The sequence below is a fragment of the Atractosteus spatula genome, chromosome 7 (genome assembly GCF_055471065.1).
Source record: "Atractosteus spatula isolate fAtrSpa1 chromosome 7, fAtrSpa1.hap1, whole genome shotgun sequence".
Lineage (NCBI taxonomy): Eukaryota > Metazoa > Chordata > Actinopteri > Semionotiformes > Lepisosteidae > Atractosteus > Atractosteus spatula.
In genome coordinates this window covers 40,025,817-40,047,829 of record NC_142712.1, presented here as the reverse complement: position 1 = coordinate 40,047,829, position 22,013 = coordinate 40,025,817, and the positions used below count along the sequence as shown (strand labels likewise).

At 42.5% G+C, this 22,013-nt stretch overlaps 2 protein-coding genes across 4 annotated transcripts; both read right to left on the bottom strand.

Moving 5' to 3' along the window:
• Positions 1 to 2,048: 2,048 nt before the first annotated feature.
• On the bottom strand, positions 2,049 to 8,480 carry LOC148830970 (pepsin A-like). 2 transcript variants are annotated; one of them, XM_088920685.1, is made up of 11 exons: positions 8,422 to 8,480; positions 7,084 to 7,237; positions 6,219 to 6,336; positions 5,679 to 5,797; positions 5,280 to 5,476; positions 4,332 to 4,448; positions 3,848 to 3,968; positions 3,597 to 3,617; positions 3,032 to 3,127; positions 2,481 to 2,491; positions 2,049 to 2,175 (listed from the first exon to the last, which is right to left on the bottom strand). In XM_088920685.1, exons 1-11 carry the CDS (start codon positions 8,478 to 8,480, stop codon positions 2,049 to 2,051), a joined length of 1,140 nt encoding a protein of 379 aa, XP_088776811.1. The 2 variants fall into 2 exon arrangements, with proteins under 2 accessions (XP_088776811.1, XP_088776810.1); XM_088920684.1 differs by lacking the exons at positions 2,481 to 2,491; positions 3,597 to 3,617 and adding an exon at positions 3,284 to 3,290 and having other exon boundaries at positions 2,049 to 2,183; positions 3,828 to 3,968.
• A 5,500-nt stretch (positions 8,481 to 13,980) lies between these two features.
• Positions 13,981 to 19,743, bottom strand: LOC148830969 (pepsin A-like). Of its 2 annotated transcripts, none has more exons than XM_088921058.1 (9): positions 19,685 to 19,743; positions 18,313 to 18,466; positions 17,384 to 17,501; positions 17,145 to 17,263; positions 16,598 to 16,794; positions 15,725 to 15,841; positions 15,046 to 15,190; positions 14,602 to 14,708; positions 13,981 to 14,113 (listed from the first exon to the last, which is right to left on the bottom strand). In XM_088921058.1, exons 1-9 carry the CDS (start codon positions 19,741 to 19,743, stop codon positions 13,981 to 13,983), a joined length of 1,149 nt encoding a protein of 382 aa, XP_088777184.1. The 2 variants fall into 2 exon arrangements, with proteins under 2 accessions (XP_088777184.1, XP_088777185.1); XM_088921059.1 differs by having other exon boundaries at positions 13,981 to 14,118; positions 14,610 to 14,708.
• Positions 19,744 to 22,013: the final 2,270 nt, after the last annotated feature.

Sequence of the window (22,013 nt, the reverse complement as noted above, 5' to 3'; positions counted from 1 at the left end):
CTCAAATAATCTCCTTTAGTTGATCTGCCCTATGGTAGTTATGCTCAGTAAAGGCAGTGTCCCACAAACTAGTACATACTGTAGGTGGTGTCTTTTTGGTCTGAATGTATCTCTTCAGTCTTGGAAGGAGTCTGTTACATCCAGCTACTTCTTCCATGTAATTAAGACCAACCATACCAATCCTAAATACCTGTTCTCCACCGTCAATAGACTACTAAACTGCCCCACCACATTACCTGCCACATTGTTAGAGGTTTTTACTTCCAAGACTGACAATATCCAGCATCATGTTGTCTCCACACCACACGTCCTCCCTGCTGGCCAAGGTTTGCTAGTTCCCTTTTCTCTAGTCTTTCTCAACTTGATGCTGCATGCCTTCGTAAATTGGTACCATGTGTAAAATCCACCACCTGTTTATTAGATCCCATTCCTACTGTTTAATCTCAGTCCTGTTTTTCTTCTCTCTGCCCTGTTGTTCTTAAGATAATAATCTAGCCCTCGAGAACTGCAGTGGCACCTATGGCCTTTAAAATTGCTGCCAATACCCCTGTGCCAAAAAAAAACCACAAATATGGCTCTGGACAACTTAAACAATTTTTGTCCTATATCCAACTTACCCTTTCCTGCTAAAATTTGAAACGTGCTGTTGCGATTCAATACAAATAACCTCACTGAACCCTTCCAATATGGCTTTAAACATTTACACAGCACAGAAACTGCTCTGATTAAGTCACTAACAATTTTCTTATGGCATCTGATTCCGGTTCTATCCTTATTCTCCTAGACTTCAGTGCTGCTTTTGATATCTTACATTCCCGTCTTGAGAAGAGTCTGAACTTACTGATCACCAACACTTTGTCTCTCTTGAGGGTTTCAGTTCTCACTTTTTGTTCAGTTAGGAATTTTGGTGTTCCTCATGGCTCAGTACTGGGTCTCTAATATTTGGCATTTACTGTATGTCTCCCCACTTGGTCAGCTATTAAAATAACATGGATTGAATTATATCACCTCAGTACTTGTCTGAGTACCTGTCTGAGGTACTATCATCCTCACAACCCTTGTTCATCTGACTCTGGTCTCCTGTTCATCCCCCAAGCTTTTTGAGATAGTATGGGTGACAGGGCCTTCTCTTACTATGCCCTAAATGTCTGGAATTCTATCCCTAAGGATATCAGAGAGTCACCTTCCCTGAGAGCTTTCAAATCCAGACTCAAAAACTTATTCTTCAGAAAGGCTTTTACTTAATCAGGCCTGTGTCTGCCCCTTACATCTGCTTCTGTATTCCAAATCCTTGTTTTTAATTTGGCAAATTTTGTAACTTCTTCTCCTTGTTAACTTTTTTTATTATTGTATATCACTTTGAGATACTATATAAAAGGTACTATAAAAAGGTACTATATAAAATATTTATATGACGGTACTATAAAATACCAGATAGGGTTATTAATAATAGCCTTCTATTGGCTGATAGGGTGAACAGCTTCAAAGAGAAAAGCCATCACTTTAAATCTTGCTCTTAAAGTTTAACAGTTATCCTGGAATTATAAAAAGACCACTAGTCTTTCTGGAGCTCAGACTAAAACAATAAATGAATGCAGTATATAACCGTTATTACTGAGATGAAGAGGAGGCCTACAACAGAATGTTAATTGCATTCTGTCACACACATTGGTAGCTGGAATAGTGTGGACACTTGGACCAAATAGCTGAGTGCATCTTTAGATTAAATGCAGACCAATGCCAATGACTATAAGCATACACAACATGTGTCAATGTGTGGACTTAACCCAACTGGACAAAATCATTTTTGGACAGGCATTATTTGATGCTAATTTCTCTTTATTATTTACAATCAGAGATACAAGTTCAAAAAGCATTTTATTCTGTCTCCCGTTACAGCTTGAAGATCTCCAGGCCTATCCTGCGACAGCAATGATTGGAAGCATCTACAGAAGACAGACAGCACAAGAAGAGCCGCGGTGACGTTCACGGGGAGTGCAGGCAGGTGGCTGTGCTGTGATGCTGCTCTCCCACGGGAAACTGTGAGATTAGGCAGCCTGGGCCAGGCCCACCATGTTGTTGCCTCTGTCAAAGATGGCGTAGTACTGCCTGATGAAGACATCACCCAGAATCCACTGGCCAAATCCACCACTGGCGAAGCCAGACTCGCAGCCGCTGCTTGTCTGTGGTGATAGAGGGAGACAGCATTGTATTCAACTGGGAAAATCACAAGAACCCCCTTTCATTTCAACTGGGAGTATTGTTGAAAGGTCATGTTCTCTCTCAATAGTCCATCAGAATAGCAAGGCCTGGTTGTCAAAATACTGATCAATAAAAGTTAGGACCTCAGGCTAGGAAAAGGTCTTGTTTTTCATTTAGTCCTTGGACAGGACTGCAACTTCAATGTTTATTGAGTGTATATACAGTGTTTATCCCTTTAAACGTACCTTTGGCAGACTCTGATTCCCAGTTAAAGTAACAAAAAACAGCTCTTTACAACACAAGGCTGCTGCCTTTCTCTTCAGGTGTCCCTGAACATTAACCCCAAAAGCTGTTTACTTCTCTGTTAGTCATGCATTTTGGTTACGAAATGTTGCAGCAGTTGTTGAAAGAACTGACAATATCCTTTACAGCAGAATGGAGATGTACTGTGTGTGGTTTGCTGTAGCCGCAGCATCAATCTTTAAAATATTTATGGTTAACAATGATAAATACAGATAGGGAAATTAATCATTTTTGTTACATTCAGAAACAATTAAGGGCCTCGGTGCTGGCCCCTTCTCTCAGATAGATGTTTCACTCATAAAGATCATGGTCAAAGCAAACTACCACATTCATCTTTTCTTCAGCCCCATACATATGAAATGTTAGAAAATCGGTATGTATGAAAGACATTTCTGCAATGAAGAATTAGATTTAGGCTCTTAATTGGAGAACTGAAAAGGTTTTACTTTTTGTTGGAGTGGACAAAAAGAACATAACATTCCGAGTAATGGCTCGTTTGGCTGTCCTTTTGTAAATGGCCACTCACCTGCGACACATAGGCAGAGGGAGTCAGAGTGAAGTCATACCCATTGAGAGTGAACGTGACATCAGGCAGGTTTCCGATGTTGCAGCTGGAAACATCCTGAGCAAAGACAGGAAATCCCACAAGTTACAACCTCCCCTAAATGGAGTAGTGCAAACAGTGAAAACCCAGAAACATCCCAAGAACAGCTAGGATGCAACCACATGAAGAAAAGGGTTACAGGTGACTCATTGGAGTGATGGCAAACAAAAACACTGCTTTCCTGTGCAAGGAGATTACCAGAAAAACACATGCATCAAATCTGGGAGGGTATTGCTACTTACATTTTCATTCACTAATTTAATTAGTTCATATGATTCTGAATCACACATAAGCTGTTTTTGGTTGTGACTTGGAAACTGGCACAACACGGTTTAGGTTTATGAGATATTTATGGGAAGTGAAACCATGGGCTGTTCTGCAAGCCTTGAGGAAAGTGACTTTTAAAGCGTCATTCTTGCAGCCATGTTGTGGAACACGTGACCCAAGTACGAAATCATGAATGGGTTTCCTCTGCTTTCTGACTTGCTTCATCATTTTGTGCTGAGCTCTCAAGCTCATGTTCTCCAACAGAGAAAAATGTAAAACAAAAAAAGAAAAGATTCACCCTGTTGTAGCAAAATTAAGTGAGGTGTAACCACTACAGAAACATGTTGCAGGCCAGTCAAAAGGAAAGACATGAAGGATGTTTGATTTTGAGAGTTCGCATGCTCTGACAGTGCTCTTCTGATGACATTAGAGAGTTACAGTATGAGGTGACCCCTGAGAAGAATTCCTTACTCCAATGTAAGCATTGATGTTGCTGATTCCACCAGATGGGCCAACAAGCTGAGAAGTGCCACTGTCCACGATGGCTTGGCATCCCCCGGCACACGCAACAGCCTGGCCATTGATGCTAATCCTGTAACCGAAAACAAGGCCAGGCGTCTCAGACAGGTACGGAGTCAGAGCATCACAAGGTATAGCACACCCTACAGAAGGAGCTAGCTGCTATGGAATTAAACTTTAAAAAGTTAAAGGCATCCTTTGGAAAAGATTTAATTTAAGGACATTTAGTCCTGTTCTAGTTGCAGTTACTGTTTTTTTGCACACATTATTTTCCAATTTTGTAGTCTTTCTCTCAAATCCATTCCTAGTGTCTTTGCACTCCAACAGTACATTGAGATGTTGGAGGGGTTTAGACTAATCTAGGGGTGTGAGATACTGTTAACAGTCCTTGTGCTGACGAGAATAGCGAAGACCCAAACAGATGATCTTTACTCACTGGTCCATGGTGATCTGCCAGTACGTCTCTGAGGACAGAGGGATCCAGGTGATCTGGCCAGTGTAGTAGGATTGGTCAAATCCACCGAGAGTCAGAACACTGCCAGTCTCGCCATTGCTGGACAAGGAACAAGAGATGAGGAGAATATCTGATCCACTTAAAAATAAATTATGTTCTAGATTGAAGGAACATGAGTAGTTAATATGAATCCTATCCTATATGCAACATAATTTAAAACATCAGATCTCTTCTGCATTTGCATGTCCTTATTTCTACTGCTGTCCTTATTTGCTTCCTGCATTGAAATTCCTGTCTATACAGTACTCTGTAAGAGCTGGAAGCTAAATAAGACAGATCCCCCTAGTGGAATAGCACAGTGTGGCGGATCTGCACACACACACATCCTTTTTTAATGGGAATTTGGCAGAGGCCGGACCAACCCATTTCTGAAATAGCCTTTCCAGCCCAAATGTGATCTATAGTATCACTTGCACGCCTTTCTCTTTCCTTTTTTGTAATCCTAACTGAAAGGTTGATCCATTTTCCTGGGGCGAAAACACAAAAAAGTGGTTTTACTGCCCCGGACAAGACAACAGTCCGTCTTTAAGATATTTACACACTCAAGCTCCAAACCTTTCTTTAATAACAAGATGTCTCACTGTGGGACTGAGTTTATCATTGTCATGAGTGACTGAGATCTAAGATCTAGCCCAAACCTGAGTAGGCAACCTCCAACTATTCTCTGAATCCTTATGAAAGAGAACCAACTTCCAAACAGGTGAAGTCAATCCCCTTATAACCTTGCGCAAATTTGGGTGATTCATTTACTCCCTTTTCCTGGAGTGTCTTTATACCGCCCTCTGGTGGCCTGTCCCAGTTTTGACACTGCTCTGTTACACACAAATATGCTCTCCACATGTTGCATTCTGCAAAGGAGCCATCACTCACGGGCTCAGGTAGATGGAGAAGACATCCTGGGAAACCAGGCCCTGGCTCATCATATTGTCGAAGACAGGGGTGGCACCAGAGGCTGCGATTGAGGGGAAGGCCAGACCCAGGATGCCATCAAAAGGCATGTAGTACTGGAAGCTTGCTTCAGTCTCGCTCAGACCAAAAATCTGGTTTGCGACACTAATGCCAGCAACCTTGTAGAAGACAAATCATAAGTTAGCAGAAAGCAAGATTTCTTAAAATTTGTAAATCACAAATTATTCATTACTTTATGCCCAGTCTTCATTAAGTATTAATTTAACTTCTATAGGCAGCCTGTTTCTCATGTAGTAGTCTGAGGTTGTTTTCTGGTTCTGTCATGCCAGATTTCTGTGTGTTCTGTGCTTCCACACTCACAGTGACAGTGTCGTATCCCAGGATTCCAGTCATGCTGCCCGTTCCGTACTGGATGGTGAGGGTCTGGGAAGTGGACTGGTAGGTGGAGGACTGGCTGGGGTTGAAGGTGTTGTGGTTGGCTGCAAAGGGAATTTAGGCAATGATCAAAAATGTTGGCTTTCGCTGATGCCATCCAAAGGCATTTAACTTCTCAACCGTACATTGATAAGAAAGTCATCTTTCCTTTTTATACTTTTCAGATATATCTGGCATTTGTAATTTTGGCAGCTGCAACTTTTTTGTTTCACTTTAAAGCTCAAATGGGCTCATTCTATTGAGGAGTAAGCTGCTGTAGATATTCCACCTCTTGCTGTGTTCAAGCATCTATATTTTCACACATCAGACAATAGAACTCATGCTTTGTGGTAAAAGTTTGGAAATGGTTTAATAGTTAGGGGTGGGTGGAATGCAGAATGGGTTAGGGTTGGCATATGCAGAAGAGAGCAACAATGAAAATATACACTGAGGGCATATTCATCCATTTCTGTTTTGCATACTCACTGCAGGCTTCGCTATTGCAGTAGACAGAGGGCACCCACAGGTTGGAGGATCCGGTGTCGAAGAGGACATTGAAGGACTGGGGGGGAGTTCCAATGGAGATGACCCCATAGTAGGAGAGCTGGAGACACAAAGGAGCGCACACACAGGGTTGAGAGATGTTAGTGCCGATGTTAATATTATAACGCTACGGGGTTCACGTGGGCACCCTCGCTGCCGCCGCATCAGGTTGGACCCCCACCGTCGGGGACTCAAACCCAGGCCTCCGGTGTCATTCAACAGGGACCCAGCCTCTTGAGCTAAAGAGAGATCACCCCCCAGCCCGGCGGCTGTGGTCCCTGCTATTCACAGGGAAGGGCGGTGACGTCAGCTCTCGCAAGCAATGGAGGCCGTATACGTTACAATATCGTCACTAAAAATGAGCAGAAAGGCTCCAGTTGTGTGGGTACACTTTAAAGTAATCATGATCCATTCAAAATAAAATACTTTGTAATCATAGAGAATAAATGTGGCTAAAGTTGACACTATTAGTGATCAAATAGTAGTGGTTTCATTTGTCATCACGGTCCATTTGAACCAAAAGCAAACATTAAACCTGTTAAGGACATTTGTGGCTGCAGCACTGAAATGGTAAGAAAGAAATAACCTTTACTTACTGGACTTTCATACATTATACTATTTCTAATATAGTCTGTTCCTGTACTTGGCAAACATTTTGATTATACATATAAACGTAGTGTTTGTTTTTGCAGTAGTGTCTCCACACACAGAACACCCCCATGAGGTATTGAACAGTCCATTTCTCTTTCATCAGATATCAACCAGACTGATCTCTGCTGTAACACAACTATAAAGTGGTCGTACTTACATCAGCATCATTGGTCATGGGCTCATTTGCTACTGTGGCAAAATCAGGGTTAAACTTGGCACCGGGGTTGTAGGGGTGTCTCTTCCTGTACTCCTCCCACAGGCCTTTCTCTTCCAGAGCCTGCCTTGCAGATTTCCCTTTAATCAAGGGGATCCTGAAAACAGATGACCTTATGAGTCAGACACTATCTAAATGGATATCCTGCGGTAGCATGATAAATTCCGGGGGACAGAGACATAGTAATTAAATTTCATGTAAGCTTACTCCATTCAAGTAAATGTATATTCCCCCTTTATAAGCCTGACATGCACTAATGGACAACTGACCAAGCACTTGCTGCTGGGGACTACTACAGTCCCATATTAAATACATTTCAAATGCTCAAGTTCTAATGTGTTAGAATAAGACTGATCACTTTAGGTAAAGTACTGTAGGTGGACAGAGATAGCAATAAAAGTGGCCTCATTTCCTTGAGTCAGGTTGTACTAATGGCCTGTGGTGTGTTAAAGGTAAGACAAAATGTAGCTTCTGTTCATGTTTTTCAGCAGGCTGATGTTATGTATAATGTAGTTTGATAATGGGATGTAGAATTGACAATATCTGTGATGCACTCTTGGAATCTGTATCACCAGTTTCCAATTGACACCTAAACATGCAGAGTGTGATTTGCAGATGTGCATCAATAAAGAAGAGCTATGTTTAAATTCTACCCTGCATTTCAATAAAATAAGTAATAAATCAATCATTCTGTGTTTAATAAGTTCTATACTTATTTTGTAACTGTTTAATTCATAGCATCTAATTTTCAGTACACTTTAGAAAGGGACTAGACTTACATCAGGGGAGATTTCAGCCAATAGGGACAATAGTTTGAAGTCTGCAGCTTCATACTGTACGTCCAATTTACATGACTGAATATAGAAAAGAGTATGGTTTTCTTAAAACCACACTGGGTTTATTACAGAGAACCATTTGAAGTACAAGAACAAGCCAACTAAATAATTTTCATGATGCAAATTTTCTGAATGGAGTAATCAGTTATTTTTAAGATTAATTATTATGCGCAACCCTTTTTTTTCCTTTTGATTCCTTTTGATTCCTTTTTTGCATTGTATTTTGCATTTCCTTATTTATTCTGCCTTATTTGCTGTTTTCCAAAGAATGTCGTTCTACTTAATAGCATGTGCAATATTTTACTCATCTCATCTCACGTTATGCAGGTTATTGCTTCAGCTGTTATACTTCAGAGCAGCATTAAAATAATTGATAAGACTAGACAGCACACATAATTAGAGAGAAAGTTGAATAGTTTTAAATGTTGCAAAAGGAAAAACTCACTTGTGCAGGCACTCGGAGAGAGCCACCAGGGCACAGAGGACAACGGCCCACTTCATCATGGTGCTGCAGTTCAGAACAGTCTCCCGCTGGACTCCAAGGCTGAAAGTGTCCTCCTGGGGTGAGACAGACCCTTTTATACCTGAGGGTCACAATAGGACCCTCCATTACTTTATCACCATGATAAGAAAACCCAAAAAGCTTCAATAAAGGAAAAAGATAAGTAACAGAAATAATAAACTTTATCCAATGCAAACGTTTAGAAAACAACTTTGGGGATAAGGAGTACAAGGGTATTCAGCTGACCTTTAATTCCAGGTACTGTATTAGATGTTTGCACAGCTCATTAAAATATAATTGCAAGTCTACAGAAAATTCCTAAAAACTTTCTATTACTGTTTTTGTAGATTCTTAATAATACTAAAAAAGGCCTTAAATATTTTTTTCTTTCTTGAGCCATGAAAATAAAAAGCCTTGTTGCATAGCAATGTCAGCAAAGACTGTGTGGCACTATTCCAGCCACAAGCCAAAGTTACAAAGGTGAAATGTTTTGAATTGGATAAGATATACATCCAATCCTGCACAGTTTTATGTAAATACAATGTACCTGTAACTTGAGCACAATCTAATGTTTAAACATAGCAAATTTCCACCAAGGTAATCATAAGTGAATTATAAACTGCTAATGTAAGGTGCTGGTGCAGTCATTGTTTATAAACCTGCAATCAGAGGGCATACAATCTGAATAAAACACTTAGTAATGGTTTTTGCCTTCTTGATGGTGTTCCTAATACTGTTAACACTTAGCAGTAATAGTTCAGAATGAATTCAATAGTTAATGCACTCACAAGCTCTGAGACTGATGGGTTTTCACACATCTACAACGTCTTACAAGTGTTTTAATGTTACACTATGAAATATGTATCACATGCACATAATAATAATAATAATAAATAATTGCTTACACTTATATAGCGCTTTTCTGGACACTCCACTCAAAGCACTTTACAGGTAATGGGGACTCCCCTCCACCACCACCACTGTGCAGCCCCACTTGGATGATGCGACTGCAGCCATAGTGCGCCAGAACGCTCACCACACATCAGCTATCAGTGGGGAGGAGAGCAGAGTAATGAAGCCAATTCATAGATGGGGATTATTAGGAGGCCATGATTGGTAAGGGCCAATGGGAAATTGGACTCCAGGTTACACCCCTGCTCTTTTTGAGAAACACCCTGGGATTTTTAATGACCACAGAGAGTCAGGACCTCGGTTTTACGTCTCATCCGAAGGACAGCACCTGTTTACAGTATAGTGTCCCCGTCACTATACTGGGGCATTAGGACCCTCATGGACCGCAGGGTGAGCGCCCCCTGCTGGCCCCACTAACACCTCTTCCAGCAGCAACCTTAGTTTTCCCCAGGAGGTCTCCCATCCAGGTAATGACCAGGCTCACACCTGGTTCAAATATCCTTTGAACAAAGGACAAGAGCAACAAGAGACATTTTGAATGCTAAAATCAGTTTAACATTCAGTTACAAACCATTTTTACTAGGTCTTTTCTTATTTCCACATCATATTGCCAAGTCAGTGAGGTTGCTGGAAAAAAACAATGCAGCAGCAGATTACCAGATCTATAGGATTGACCAAGGGATGAAGGGACCCTGTTTGTCTACAGAAACTCCATTCACATCCTTTGCAGAGACCTTTGGCATTCACTAGGAATGTCAACGCCCAACATCAAGGTGTGATGAACTATTATGGGGTGGATATTGGCTTAACCCACTTGGCTGAGGGGCGACCTCCTGGCCATAGGACGAGGAGGCCAGGACCCCCACGCAGGGTAACCAAGGAGTCGCTGCAGAGGTGGAGTTGGGGTGGAGGTGGGATACAAAAGTCGCACGAGAGGGAGAGAGATATTGCATTGGTTTTTATAGCGTTTGGTGGAGGAAGGATGAAGGGAGTGATTGCTAATTACTGATGGCTGGGAACAATTGAGCATGGTTGTTGTCATCCCTCCCGAACTTTCGTTATATAAACTCCATTTAGTGAGTAGAACTACTGAAGATCATGTTTATGGTGATTCAGATGTTTTTCTCCAAACGATGTCTCCGTGGTGGAGGTGGTTGGGCTGTCCTCCTATTCTGGAGGAGGAAAAATGTTGTCTTCTTCCTTCAAAGCTGATGGTGGGTCAACAGGGACTACTGGAGGCCCTTCTATATACATGACAGGAGGTGCTTGCTGCCCATGAGGAGGCCCTTGGATGGCAGAAGACCTTGCTTCACCATATCCCTGCATCAACTGACACATGGAATGTTGGAGAAAGGGTTTATACACGTTTGTACCTTATGGGCAGTTGTGCTGCTAAAAAAGAAGAATGGATCATGTAGGTTTTGCATGGGCTTCTGGAATTGAAAGATCAGATCCCTAAAGACAGGGATATGGTTGGGCATGCATGAGTGCAGGAGTTTTCCCAGTGGAGTGGAGCTACTGGAGCAACCAGTGTTGTGTCAGGTGCATAGATGAATGTGTTGATCCATAAGGATGCTAAACATCAAGGACTTGTACAGTAGTTCTGGGCAGTAGTTACTGGAATTGGTATTTAGCAAACAACTAAGGGAGAAGACAATTTTTACAAGCCCACTGGAGCTATGTGAGTTTGAATAGATTCCTTTCTCACTATGTACAGTACAATGCTCCTGTAGTCCAAATCAGCTCTGTCTTAGACCATTGACCAGTGAGTTGGTGTGGATATATCTGATTGTGTCCTTACCTATATCTGAGGCTTATTTATAACATCTGGGTTAGGCATTTGTGATTGTCTGGGTGTATGACCTGAACTCATCGGGACCAGAAAATGTCCATTCTTTTGTCGAGAGACAAGATATCTGGGATTGAGACTAATTCAGAGAAGCTGCCGGAAGTGAGAGATTGGCTGCTTCCCGGGACTTTGAGCCAATTATGCTAATTTTGGGGGTTTGTAGGAATTTTCCATGGTTGCATGCCTTGCAGTGCTGAATGGCTACCCATGGAAAAGGTGGAAAGGGAAGGCAGTGACTTGGATTACAGTTTTGCAGGAGGTCTTTAAGACACTAAAGTAGAAACTGCTGGGCCGACCAAGTAGTGTTACCTGTTGTAAGCTGGTCTGTGACAGCGCTGGTGGTGCTAGGAGGCCTGTCATCCTATGTAGGCAGAAGAGTTTTTCTAACTCACTAGGTAGCGCAGTTGAATATGGCTCCTGCAAATTGTGTCACTTTTGTGGCACTCAAAACCCTTGAAGAACAAGAATGGTGGCAGTAGAGCCCCAAGACTTTGGATCATCCATAACCAGAGCAGGACAGTTCAGTTCCTCTAGCGAATGAAAGTGATTTTATTCAGTTCAGTTATCATATAAAAAGATTTGTTCATTCGATTCACTAATACACTGAACAAAACTGTACTACTGAATCAAGTCTGTCAGTGAATAATTCAAAATCTGAAACGTGTTCCTTAAAAGACAGAGTGCCACTGAATTCCACATTCAGAGAAATAATTTGTGAAACAAGGCTTACTCATTTAAGAAGCTAAATGAAGAAGCTAAAGAAACTAAAGAACATGGGAATATGTCAAATCCATAGTCTTAGTAATGTTGCTTTTTCCACATGGAAAGATATGTAGTTTGAGAAAGAGGGTTGTGGTATATTTATTGGAAATCCTAGAGAAAATGCCAATCATACAGATAGTTTAGCTGATGAGAATTTAGCTAGTTTGTCACATACTGTTGTCTTTTGCAGGGTACAAAGCAGCAAAACATAAAAGATAAATATATTGATGGAAAAAAGAAACCCAACACCTCCTCCTCCACACTCTGGCCTTCCTGTCTGCATGGAACAGGCTGAAGAGTGACTCATCCGTGAAAGGGACCTGATGCCACTGCTGACAAGTCCATCGCAGCCTCTGTCTGGCCCAAGCCAGTTGGGTTTGATGTCTAGGAGGAGTGAGCAGAGGGCTTCTGACCTCTAAGGGCAGCAGCATGGAGCCTCACTGTCCTGTCACTGATGAGGGCATTGCATCTGCAGGCAGTTTCAGCAGCAGTACGGGTGGCAGATCTGAAACGATTCCTCAGATGGACCAGCCTGATGTGTGGGTCCTGCTGTCTTGGACGGTAATCTGTCCTGCCAGTCTGCTGATACCTTCTCTGCAGTCGGGACACAATGGAGCAGCTTACTCCATAGTGTCTGGCAACGCTGGCACATGACATGCCTGCCTGCAACATGCCAATGGCCCTCTACCTTGCTTCTGATGACATTCGAGGCACTATGGAATGCACAGAAAACTGACTGTCACGGATGTCGGAAAGGACGAACCGTAGAATGACAGGAGAGCGAAAAGACCCTATGCGTAGCGGCGAGACAGGGGTTAGCCCGGGCTCAGCTGTTCAGGGAATGCCGTATAGAAACCTATGCCCTCAGGTAGCGGACGTGGGGCGACCTGGTGCTAGGCGGGTTTCAGGACATCCGAACGTCAATGCTGAGCACCGGCAGAATGAAAGACCCAGAAATATATAGCCCCAAAGAGAGAGAAACACCGGTAGGAAAGCAAAGAACCGGAAATAAGAGACAGGACAGAGAAGGAGCACCCTCTGGCTGCAGAGGGCGTGACACTGACTAAGTGTGGCCTTTTTCTTGCAGTGACCTAAACTTTGAATTAAGGCCTTTTTAAAGGTGACCTGATCAGGCATTGTTCCACCTGGACCTCGTTGGGTAAAAGTGCACCTAACGAGTTTTCGTGTGATTGGCAAGTTGCAATGCCTCACTGCACAAGCTGTATTGCTGGTCAGAGGGCTTAAAACAAATTGACAACTTTTTGTGAAAGTACATAAGCTATAACTACAGTGTTCTCATTCCAGAAAATGTTGCGTTTCTGTTTTCCATCAGAATATATTGACAAAATACACTCATCGTGTTGAATTCTCACAAATATGTTATAGTAGTTGATTAGGTACTGTAATAAAACAAAAACAGTGTGACATGAAATTCTGATTTTGTTATTTAGAATTAAATAACTCAACAAATTAAATAAATTATTTATTTAGTATTACCAAGCCAAACCAAACTGCCTCCTGGGCTTTCACCCAACCCCAGAAACCCCCTGGTCTCACTGGTAAAAGAAAGAGTCTGTTTTATATCAAATCCAATTTTTGAGCTACTGTACATTCAATTTGTGTGTTTAATTCTTGCAGCCAACACAATGCACTCAAGCTGAAACAGCATCACACTTTGCTTTCTGAGCACTGGGGTTTATCAGCCTGGGCACAACCCTGAAGAAAGGAAGGTGAATTGTTCCTGAGGTCTGGCCAAGGGAAAAAAGAAACTGAGACATTTTTATTGCTAGAATCAGTTTATATTTGGCAGTTTTATGATTACAAATAAAGATACATTTAAGTTGTCTCATCCTATACATACAGTATTAACAGACGGGGAGCTTTTCTGACGGTGTTTTGACCCAAGGCTGGGCTCTACAGCAGCCTCATTGCTGCTCGCTGCGAGTGTTGGAGAGCGGAAATGCTGCAGCATGGCCAGACTAGACAGCCTGGGCCAGACCCACTCTGTTGTTGGCCCTGTCAAAGACGGAGTAGTACTCCCTCATGAACACATCACCCAGGATCCAGAGCTGGTCATTTCCACCATTGCCAAATCCGGTAGAGCAGCCGCTGCTTCTCTGAAGGGAGAGAACAAAAACAGAGGTCATGGCTTGAAGGAGGTCTTTACACAAAGGGTGGTGGGAAATACCTCGGCACTGTACTTAATTGTAAATTGACTTGGTCTGCCAATACAAAGGCAAGGTCATTCAACGTGCAACAAAGGCTACATTTTTTAAGTAAGGAGCTTTAATGTAAAAAGCACAATGGTGACACTTTTTATTCTAACCTTTTTGTATCCAGACCTGGGGAGGTGCCTTTTCCTTTCAGAGCAAAATTAAGTTAAACAAAGTGATCAGAACTGGTAATCGATGGCATCCTTTATGGTACTGGAAGACCCCTAATTGAGTGATGTTTCTCCAAATTGTTTTGTATTATGGTATTGTATTGCAGTTGTATTGTATTGTCATATTTGTTATATTTTTATGAGCCTCACATGGATTTCAGTGGAGTTACAATATGTAGTAATATATGTTAGATATGGGATCAGTCAAATCAAACACTTACGAACCTGGAAAACATAGGCAGAGGCGGGCAGGGTGAAGTCATATCCATTGATGGTGAAGGTCACCTGGGGCATGCTTCCGATGTTGGAACAGCTCACAACAGCCTGGAAAAACAAAAATCCAGACTCAATCCCGCCAAATGTCAAAAAGCAGCCCCACCATCAGACACACAAAAGCAATTTGCTGTGAAGCAGAACTGTCTGAACCCCAGGTGCATGAGTCCTATCCAGAATTCACCAGGGTTTCAGTGCCTTTTTAAATAATCAACCACTAAAGACCTTTTAAAGGTGTTAAATTTAACTAATGATCAGGATTAGGCCTAATTAGGCCACCTACAAACAGAGGTGGAATGACGATCCCATGCTTTAAACTGTGAGTACTTCTGGCTTACTGCATGCTGGTGAAAGAAGAAAAACAAAGTTGGAGCCAACTGGGTCTTACATCTCCATACTGGTTCTGAGAGGCTCCAACCCAGGCGTTGATGTTGCTGATGTCACTAGTTGGACCAACAACCAGAGAGGTGCCACTGTCCACAATAGCCTGGCAGCCACCAGCACAGGCCACAGTATTGCCATTGATGGTAACCCTGCAAGTCACCACAGACACTGGCATCAGACATAGACCATAAGAACAGTCAGAAACAGGAGAAAGTCCTGATTGCTTGGGTTTTAGATAGCAGCTGAATGACTTAAAACTTTAATCAGGTCTGTTTCTGAAAGGATCCCAGAGAGTTTATCAGAGTGACAAGGGAGTCTGTCAGAGACTCCTATAATCGTCTTGTTTTATGTCCTCAATCATCCTAAGATTAATTTCCTCATGTATCTCACAGAGACCTTGTTCTACTCATCTTGAAAAACACCCTGATTTGACAGGGTGAGTGCCCTTCAGGATTTTGAACACTTGGCTACAGATTGCGCCAAAACAAAAAAAACAAGTATTAGTCTGAAAAGTTGCTACAATGGAATGAAGCTCCTTCAAAATTCAGAAGCATGTCCCGGTATGTTCAATACTTGCTGACGGCACAGGGGAGGTGAATTTATGAGTGTGCCACTGCACGGGCTGGTTTTGTCTGAATCAGAAGAGAGAATGATAAACTCAAAAGAAGACAAGTTGTGCTTACTGATCCATGGTGATCTGCCAGTAGGTCTCAGAGGAAAGAGGGATCCAGTTAATCTGGCCGTTGTAGTAGGATTGGTCAACTCCACCGAGAGTCAGAATACTGCCAGTCTGGCCGTTGCTGGAGAAAGACAGGACAAAAGAGCACGCTAATTCCATATATTGTACAGCACATGTAACTGATTTAACATGGACTAACCATAGCACATGTGCATAGCAGTTTCAGGCTGCCGTGTCCTGGAGATGTTTGTATTGTGAAGCAGGTGGTAAGTGTTAACCGAGTCACTCTGTGTATCACCACACTCGATTTGGTCTAGCTTCGTATTATCTTAAAAATACTGTACCTGTTCAATATCATTGTTACGGATGTCAGAAGGGCATGCCGTGGAATGGCAGGAGAGCAAGACCCTATGCATAGCGGTGAAACGGGGATTAACCCGGGCTCAGCCTAAGGGTTCGGATGTCTTGAGACCCGTCTAGTACCAGGTCATCTCCTCCACAGCCTGAGGGCATAGGTTTCTTCCCAGCATCGTCTGATCTCCTGAGCCTGGGTTAATCCCCGTTTCGCCACTACACATTGGGTCTTTTTTGCTCTCCTGCCAGTCCACAGCTTGCCCTTCCGACATCCGTAACAATCATACTGCAAAATAACATTAAGAATGAATTAGTTTCCATTAATAGTTTACTCTACCAGGGGACTGGTGTGGCTAGCAAAGTCAATTATGGTTTTTAAATCCAGATCACAGCCTTGCTTTACAAAGCCAGGAAGTATCCAGAGACACATATTAGTGCCAATGCAGATAGTCTGGATGCCAGTCTCTCTTTCTCCTTGTACTCTGTAGAAATTCCTGGAAACACAATGACTGGGATTTCTCACCGGCTCAGGTAGAAGGAGAAGATGTCCTGGGACACCAGATTCTCGCTCATCATGTTGTCAAAGACAGGGGTGGCCCCAGAGGCAGCAATGGAGGGGAAGGCCAAGCCCAGGATGCCATCAGCCTCCATGTAGTACATGAAATTGGCTTCTGTCTCACTCAGACCAAAGATCTGGTTGGTGTCCGCAATGCCAGCAACCTTTGTAGAAGAAAATCAAGAAGTCTTATTACCTACTGCACCAGCATGTCCTCATAAAATGATAAGGAAATGTTTCTTATAGGGTCTTGTCGTACCCATTATCATCTTACATATCCTCAACAATACTTTATTTCTAGATTCTAGATATAGATTTTTAAAGGTTTTTTTCACTTCATTTTAAGTCAGAGTTGTATGGAAACCTAAATTAAGTGCATGGTATTTACGTTATCCACTCGGTCTCATGCTGATATTGGTTTCAGCCCTATTGTTGTTATCATTGCCGGTTTCATACTCCATTCCAGCACATACTAACAACCCTACATTCAAAGTTATGGTGCTTCCACACTCACAGTGACAGTGTCGTATCCCAGGATTCCAGTCATGCTGCCCGTTCCGTACTGGATGCTGAGGGTCTGGGAAGTGGACCGGTAGGTGGAGGACTGGCTGGGGTTAAATCTGTTGTGGTTGCCTAAAAACAGAATTTAAGGAATAGTCAAATACATGGCTTTGCTTGGCGCACTGTTGCATTGCTGACACCCCAGTTCCATGAACATGTGGCAGGCTCAGGCAATGTGCTTTACAGACTCACCGCAGGCGGCACTGTTGCAGTAGACAGAGGGCACCCACAGGTTGGAGGAGCCGGTGTCGAAGACCACCTTGAAGGACTGGGGGGGAGTTCCAATGGAGATGACTCCATAATAGGCCAGCTGTGGTGGGAAACAGTAACGGAGCGTGAGCAGACAATGGGGATGTTCTGAGCTTTGGCAACCAAAGAAAAGGAAAGGAGACGCAAGCCTCTGCAGCAAATGTGTGTCCACTAACAATCCAAGACGCTTTACTGACAGCAACATTGCAGGCTTCATTCTGGTTAACTACTAGCACAGACTCGAAGTTGAATATATTTCAAAATTAGTTAAACAACACAGCAAGCCATAACGTATTATTTTCATCACAGTTAAAGTATAACACATTATACATTAACTGTTATACAGTAATATAATAGTTACTATCTCTGTTATACGAAAAGAATCAGAACTGTAATAATTTTTAACAGGTTTGTTTGTTGCATTTAACACATCATACCCCACCCAATTTTAAATTATATTTTTTCTGGACTCTTCAATATTGATAGAGTGTATCTCATTGTTTCCAATACTGTTAACAATGGAGGAAACCCAGTTAAAGTGTACAGTACATTATGACCATTATGGTCTTTATAGCTTTGCAGTTATCTTGTTGTATGCAAAGGATTGCTAGTTACCTAAAGTAAATTTAATGTATGTATCGTGTATACACCCTGGGTAAGAGCATCTGCTAAGCAAATAAATATATACTGTACATTACAACAGACGTTTACTCTGACTTAAAAAATAATCCTTTTTAAGGTCATTTGCCATATTATTCTGTCACTTCTTAAAATCTGTAGAAAATGTCAGAACAGGAAATAAGTTTGTCAGAAACATTCTCAGTGTTAATAGTACAGTATATACTTGGGTACAAAGGAGAGATAATGCTTACGTCAGCGTCATTAGTCAAGGGCTCATTTGAAGCTGCGGCAGCAATGGGGTCAAATTTGATGATTGGGTTGTAGGGGTGTCTCTTCCTGTACTCCTCCCACAAGCCTCTCTCTTCCAGAGCCTCCCTAGCTGTCTTCCCTTTAATCAATGAGATCCTGGAACCAGAGAATATAGACAAGTTAGCCAGAGTTTTCCTATCTTGCACTCTGTAGGATACACAGACCATGAGACTTCCACATTCAAGGGACTGGAACAAGACCTTGACAAGACTCGGACACGTGACTCTAAAACCAGGTTAGGTTAGATTAGATTCACAATGCAGCCCTTAGAGCAATAGTTCTAGGTCTGTGTTGGCACCATAGTACCAATTAATTTACACAATGAAATTTACACTAAGTACTTTTCTGGCAGGGCACAACCCATCAGTATACTTAAGATAAACCACGAGTCCAGGCAGAATTTACAGTATGTTGGTGCTACATAATGAAAGTGCAAAGCTGAAGCCAATGACTTGACTTCTGTGTGTCCTGTGCTAATGAACTGAGTTTCCGTGCTAACTGCAGGCTGTATCCAGACATTCTCCCATGAGATTCAAGTCTGTTCACTATTGCCAAGTATCTGTTCTGACGACATCTGTAAGTAGTTCTTCAAATCCAGCTGTGATGAATTTGTACGTAAATTTGAAAGTTGTCTCATGGTTTCCCCCTTCCCACTATAAAATGCTTTGCCTTTGCCATCCCATGGTTTCAAGAAGTTTGCATCGAGGTTTCCAATACCTCATAGTTTGTCACGCTCTTTCCAATACTTTACTGACATCTTGCTATAGTATACCACTATAAACTTTTATTAGGGATTTTTTTTCCGGTTTGCTCATCCATCCTCCACTTGATGAGGTACATTTGCGTTGGGACCTTTGGCTGGAAACGTAGAAAAGGTCACCACGGATGGCAGGAGGGTGGGGAGATGCTGTTACAGTATGTGATACTTTTTTTGTTCTTATCGTATCTTTTTTTTTTAATTGCAGCTAATAAAGACCATCTCACCAAAACAAAAACACTTGAACATTTTGATCCTACAAGTGCAAAAACCTCAGGTATCTGTCTTAGTTACACAGGTAGAAATTAATATTTCACTCAGCCTCCTAGGAAGGTCATGACAGAAGCACCTGCATTGATTCATTAAGAGCATGAAGCATGCAGTGGTGTGTGATGAGAGGGCGCAGAGATGGCGCAAGGCCAATGGAAGAAGAATGTTAAGACGACCTGGCAAAAAGACACATTAAGAAAGAATAAGTATTCTGCAGTGGAAATCTTTTGAATCCCATTGTAATTCTTGCTGTAAGGTACAGTATGAAATAGACAAGAGGAACTCACTTGTGGAGGCACTCGGAGAGAGCCACCAGGGCACAGAGGACAACGGCCCACTTCATCATGGTGCTGCAGTTCAGAACAGTCTCCCGCTGGACTTCAAGGCTGAGAGTGTCCTGCTGGGGTGAGACAGGCCCTTTTATACGTGAGGGTCACAATAGGACCCTCCATTACTTTACCACGATAAGAAAACCCAACAAACCTTCAGGTCATGCGATAAGCAGTGGAATAATAAAGAGGTGTGTCCTTTCTCAATGTAACTGCGAATGTGTACAAATGAACGTCTGGAACAATAGGTGCTCAGTTGAGTCACGTGTCCTGTGTCATTGAATGTTTGAGAACTCCCTCAAAACACTCAGGTTAGTATGATAATGGATAACTGCAGCCCTGGAATGGGAATATCTACCACACAAATGCCAAAATTAAGCATATTTCATTTTTGCTGTTTAATATCCATTTCTATCATATTGTAACGCTTCGGGGTTCACGTAGGCACCTTCACCACTGTCGCATCAGGTCAGCCCCCCACCGTCGGGGACTCGAACCCGGGCCTCCAGCGTCACTCAACAGGGACCCAGCCTCTTGAGCCAAAGGGAAATCTCCCCTCAGCCTGTTGGCTGCAGTCCCTGCTATCCACAGGGAAGGCCGGTGACATCACTGCTCTGGTAAGCCAGCTCTCGCAAGCAATGGAGGCCGTATGCATTACACTCTCCCCCACTTAACTCGCTGTCCTTAGCAAAGGCCTATCCCACCCTGCTTCTGACACCAATGTAACACTTTGTGGTTCACATGGGCACCCTCACCATTGCCATATCAGGTCAGCCCCCCACCATCAGGGACTCGAACCCGGGCCTCCAGCATCACTCAACAGGGACCCAGCCTCTTGAGCTGAAGAGAAATCTCTCTTCAGCCTGTTGGCTGCGGTCCCTGCTATGCACAGGGAAGGCCGGTGACGTCACCGCTCTGGTAAGCCAGCTCTCGCAAGCAATGGAGGCCGTATGCGTTACAATTTAATGATGTGTTGTGTTTTCTTTTGGAAAAAAGAGCATTGATAACAATCCAAGTTAAATGGGCCAGCAGCCATGTCACCCTGCAACTTACAATTAGCAACCCACTGAAGCTAAGCAGGTGTGAGCCTGGTCAGTACTTGGATGGGAGATCTCCTGGGAGAAACTAAGGTTGCTGCTAGAAGAGGTGTTAGTGAGGCCAGCAGGGGGTGCTCACCCTGTGGTCCATGTGGGTCCTAGTACCCCAGTATAGTGATGGGGACGTCCCCCCCTCCGATGGCAGGGGGTGTATTCTTGGTTGCATTTAATGGCAACATCAGCTCAAAGATTTGGTTCAAACCACCAAATGGAGACGGGCGTGCTGACAAGCAGGCCTAATGCTAGGATGAGAGATAACAATCCAAGTTAAAACCTGTCTGCCTTACAGGTCTGGTTTCTGGATAATTATTTTGTGTGTCTCTGTCTCTGATTCTGAATCCTTTAAAAGCATCACCAGCCATATGTTTATATGTAAGTAGCACTTCTTTTTAAATACTGTAGTTCAGGTGGGTAGCTGTGTCAGCATGCGTAGGCTGTAAAGGAACAACTAAGAAGTTTATTCTATGCTGAAAAGAGAAGAAAGAAAACACAACGTTTCGGCCTTGACGCCTTCTTCAGGTTTAGGCTCCACGGCCGAAACGTTGTGTTTTCTTTCTTCTCTTTTCAGCATGGAATAAACCTATTACTTGTTCCTTCTTTAAAAATGATCAATATGGAGGTTCTTTTGTTAAGTACAACAATATACAAAACCCTACTTGTCCGACTTGAAACAATGATACATACTGTATGCAGAATAAAAAATTACAGGGCATTTTTTAAAATGAAATATGGCATTAATCTTTATTCAATATTTTTTGTCAAGTGATAAAATGTAAATCACGTTACTGGTTCTGAGTATTTCGTTGAACTTACAGTACATCAAACAAAGGCAGCACTAGCTATTACAGGGAATACAAGATAATGTGAGTCTTTTCACACAAGAACACCCTTTTCTCCTTTGCCAAAGAACGAAGACCTTAATAAAATGTCTTGCCCTTGGTCAGCATCTATCAAACTGATAACAGCAAAGAAAGCAAACCAGGCTTTGTGGATTTAACAAACAATGTGACCGCTAGAGTCGTGCTTGATTATTTATTTCAAATGTGCTGTTGATATGAAGCATACAAATCCACCTTTGCAAAGTCAAATCATTTTCCTTTTGCCATAATTAAAGACTGTCTTATCCACACATGAATAGATGTCCCCAGTCACTACTTTAGTCATCAGACTGCTCTGAGAGACAATGAGAA

Bases quoted from the DNA above. Each gene is read 5' to 3' on its own strand.
- LOC148830969 (XM_088921058.1), bottom strand. From the start codon at position 19,743: ATGATGAAGTGGGCCGTTGTCCTCTGTGCCCTGGTGGCTCTCTCCGAG. The intron at 16,795-17,144 runs GTGAGTGTGGAA...TCTTCTACAAAG, and splicing joins TGGGATACGACACTGTCACT to GTTGCTGGCATTGCGGACAC. The intron at 15,842-16,597 runs GTGAGAAATCCC...GTCTTTCTCCAG, and splicing joins TTCTCCTTCTACCTGAGCCG to CAACGGCCAGACTGGCAGTA.
- LOC148830970 (XM_088920684.1), bottom strand. From the start codon at position 8,480: ATGATGAAGTGGGCCGTTGTCCTCTGTGCCCTGGTGGCTCTCTCCGAG. The intron at 5,798-6,218 runs GTGAGTATGCAA...TTCCCTTTGCAG, and splicing joins CTGCAATAGCGAAGCCTGCA to CCAACCACAACACCTTCAAC. The intron at 4,449-5,279 runs GTGAGTGATGGC...TTCCTTGTCCAG, and splicing joins TTCTCCATCTACCTGAGCCC to CAATGGCGAGACTGGCAGTG.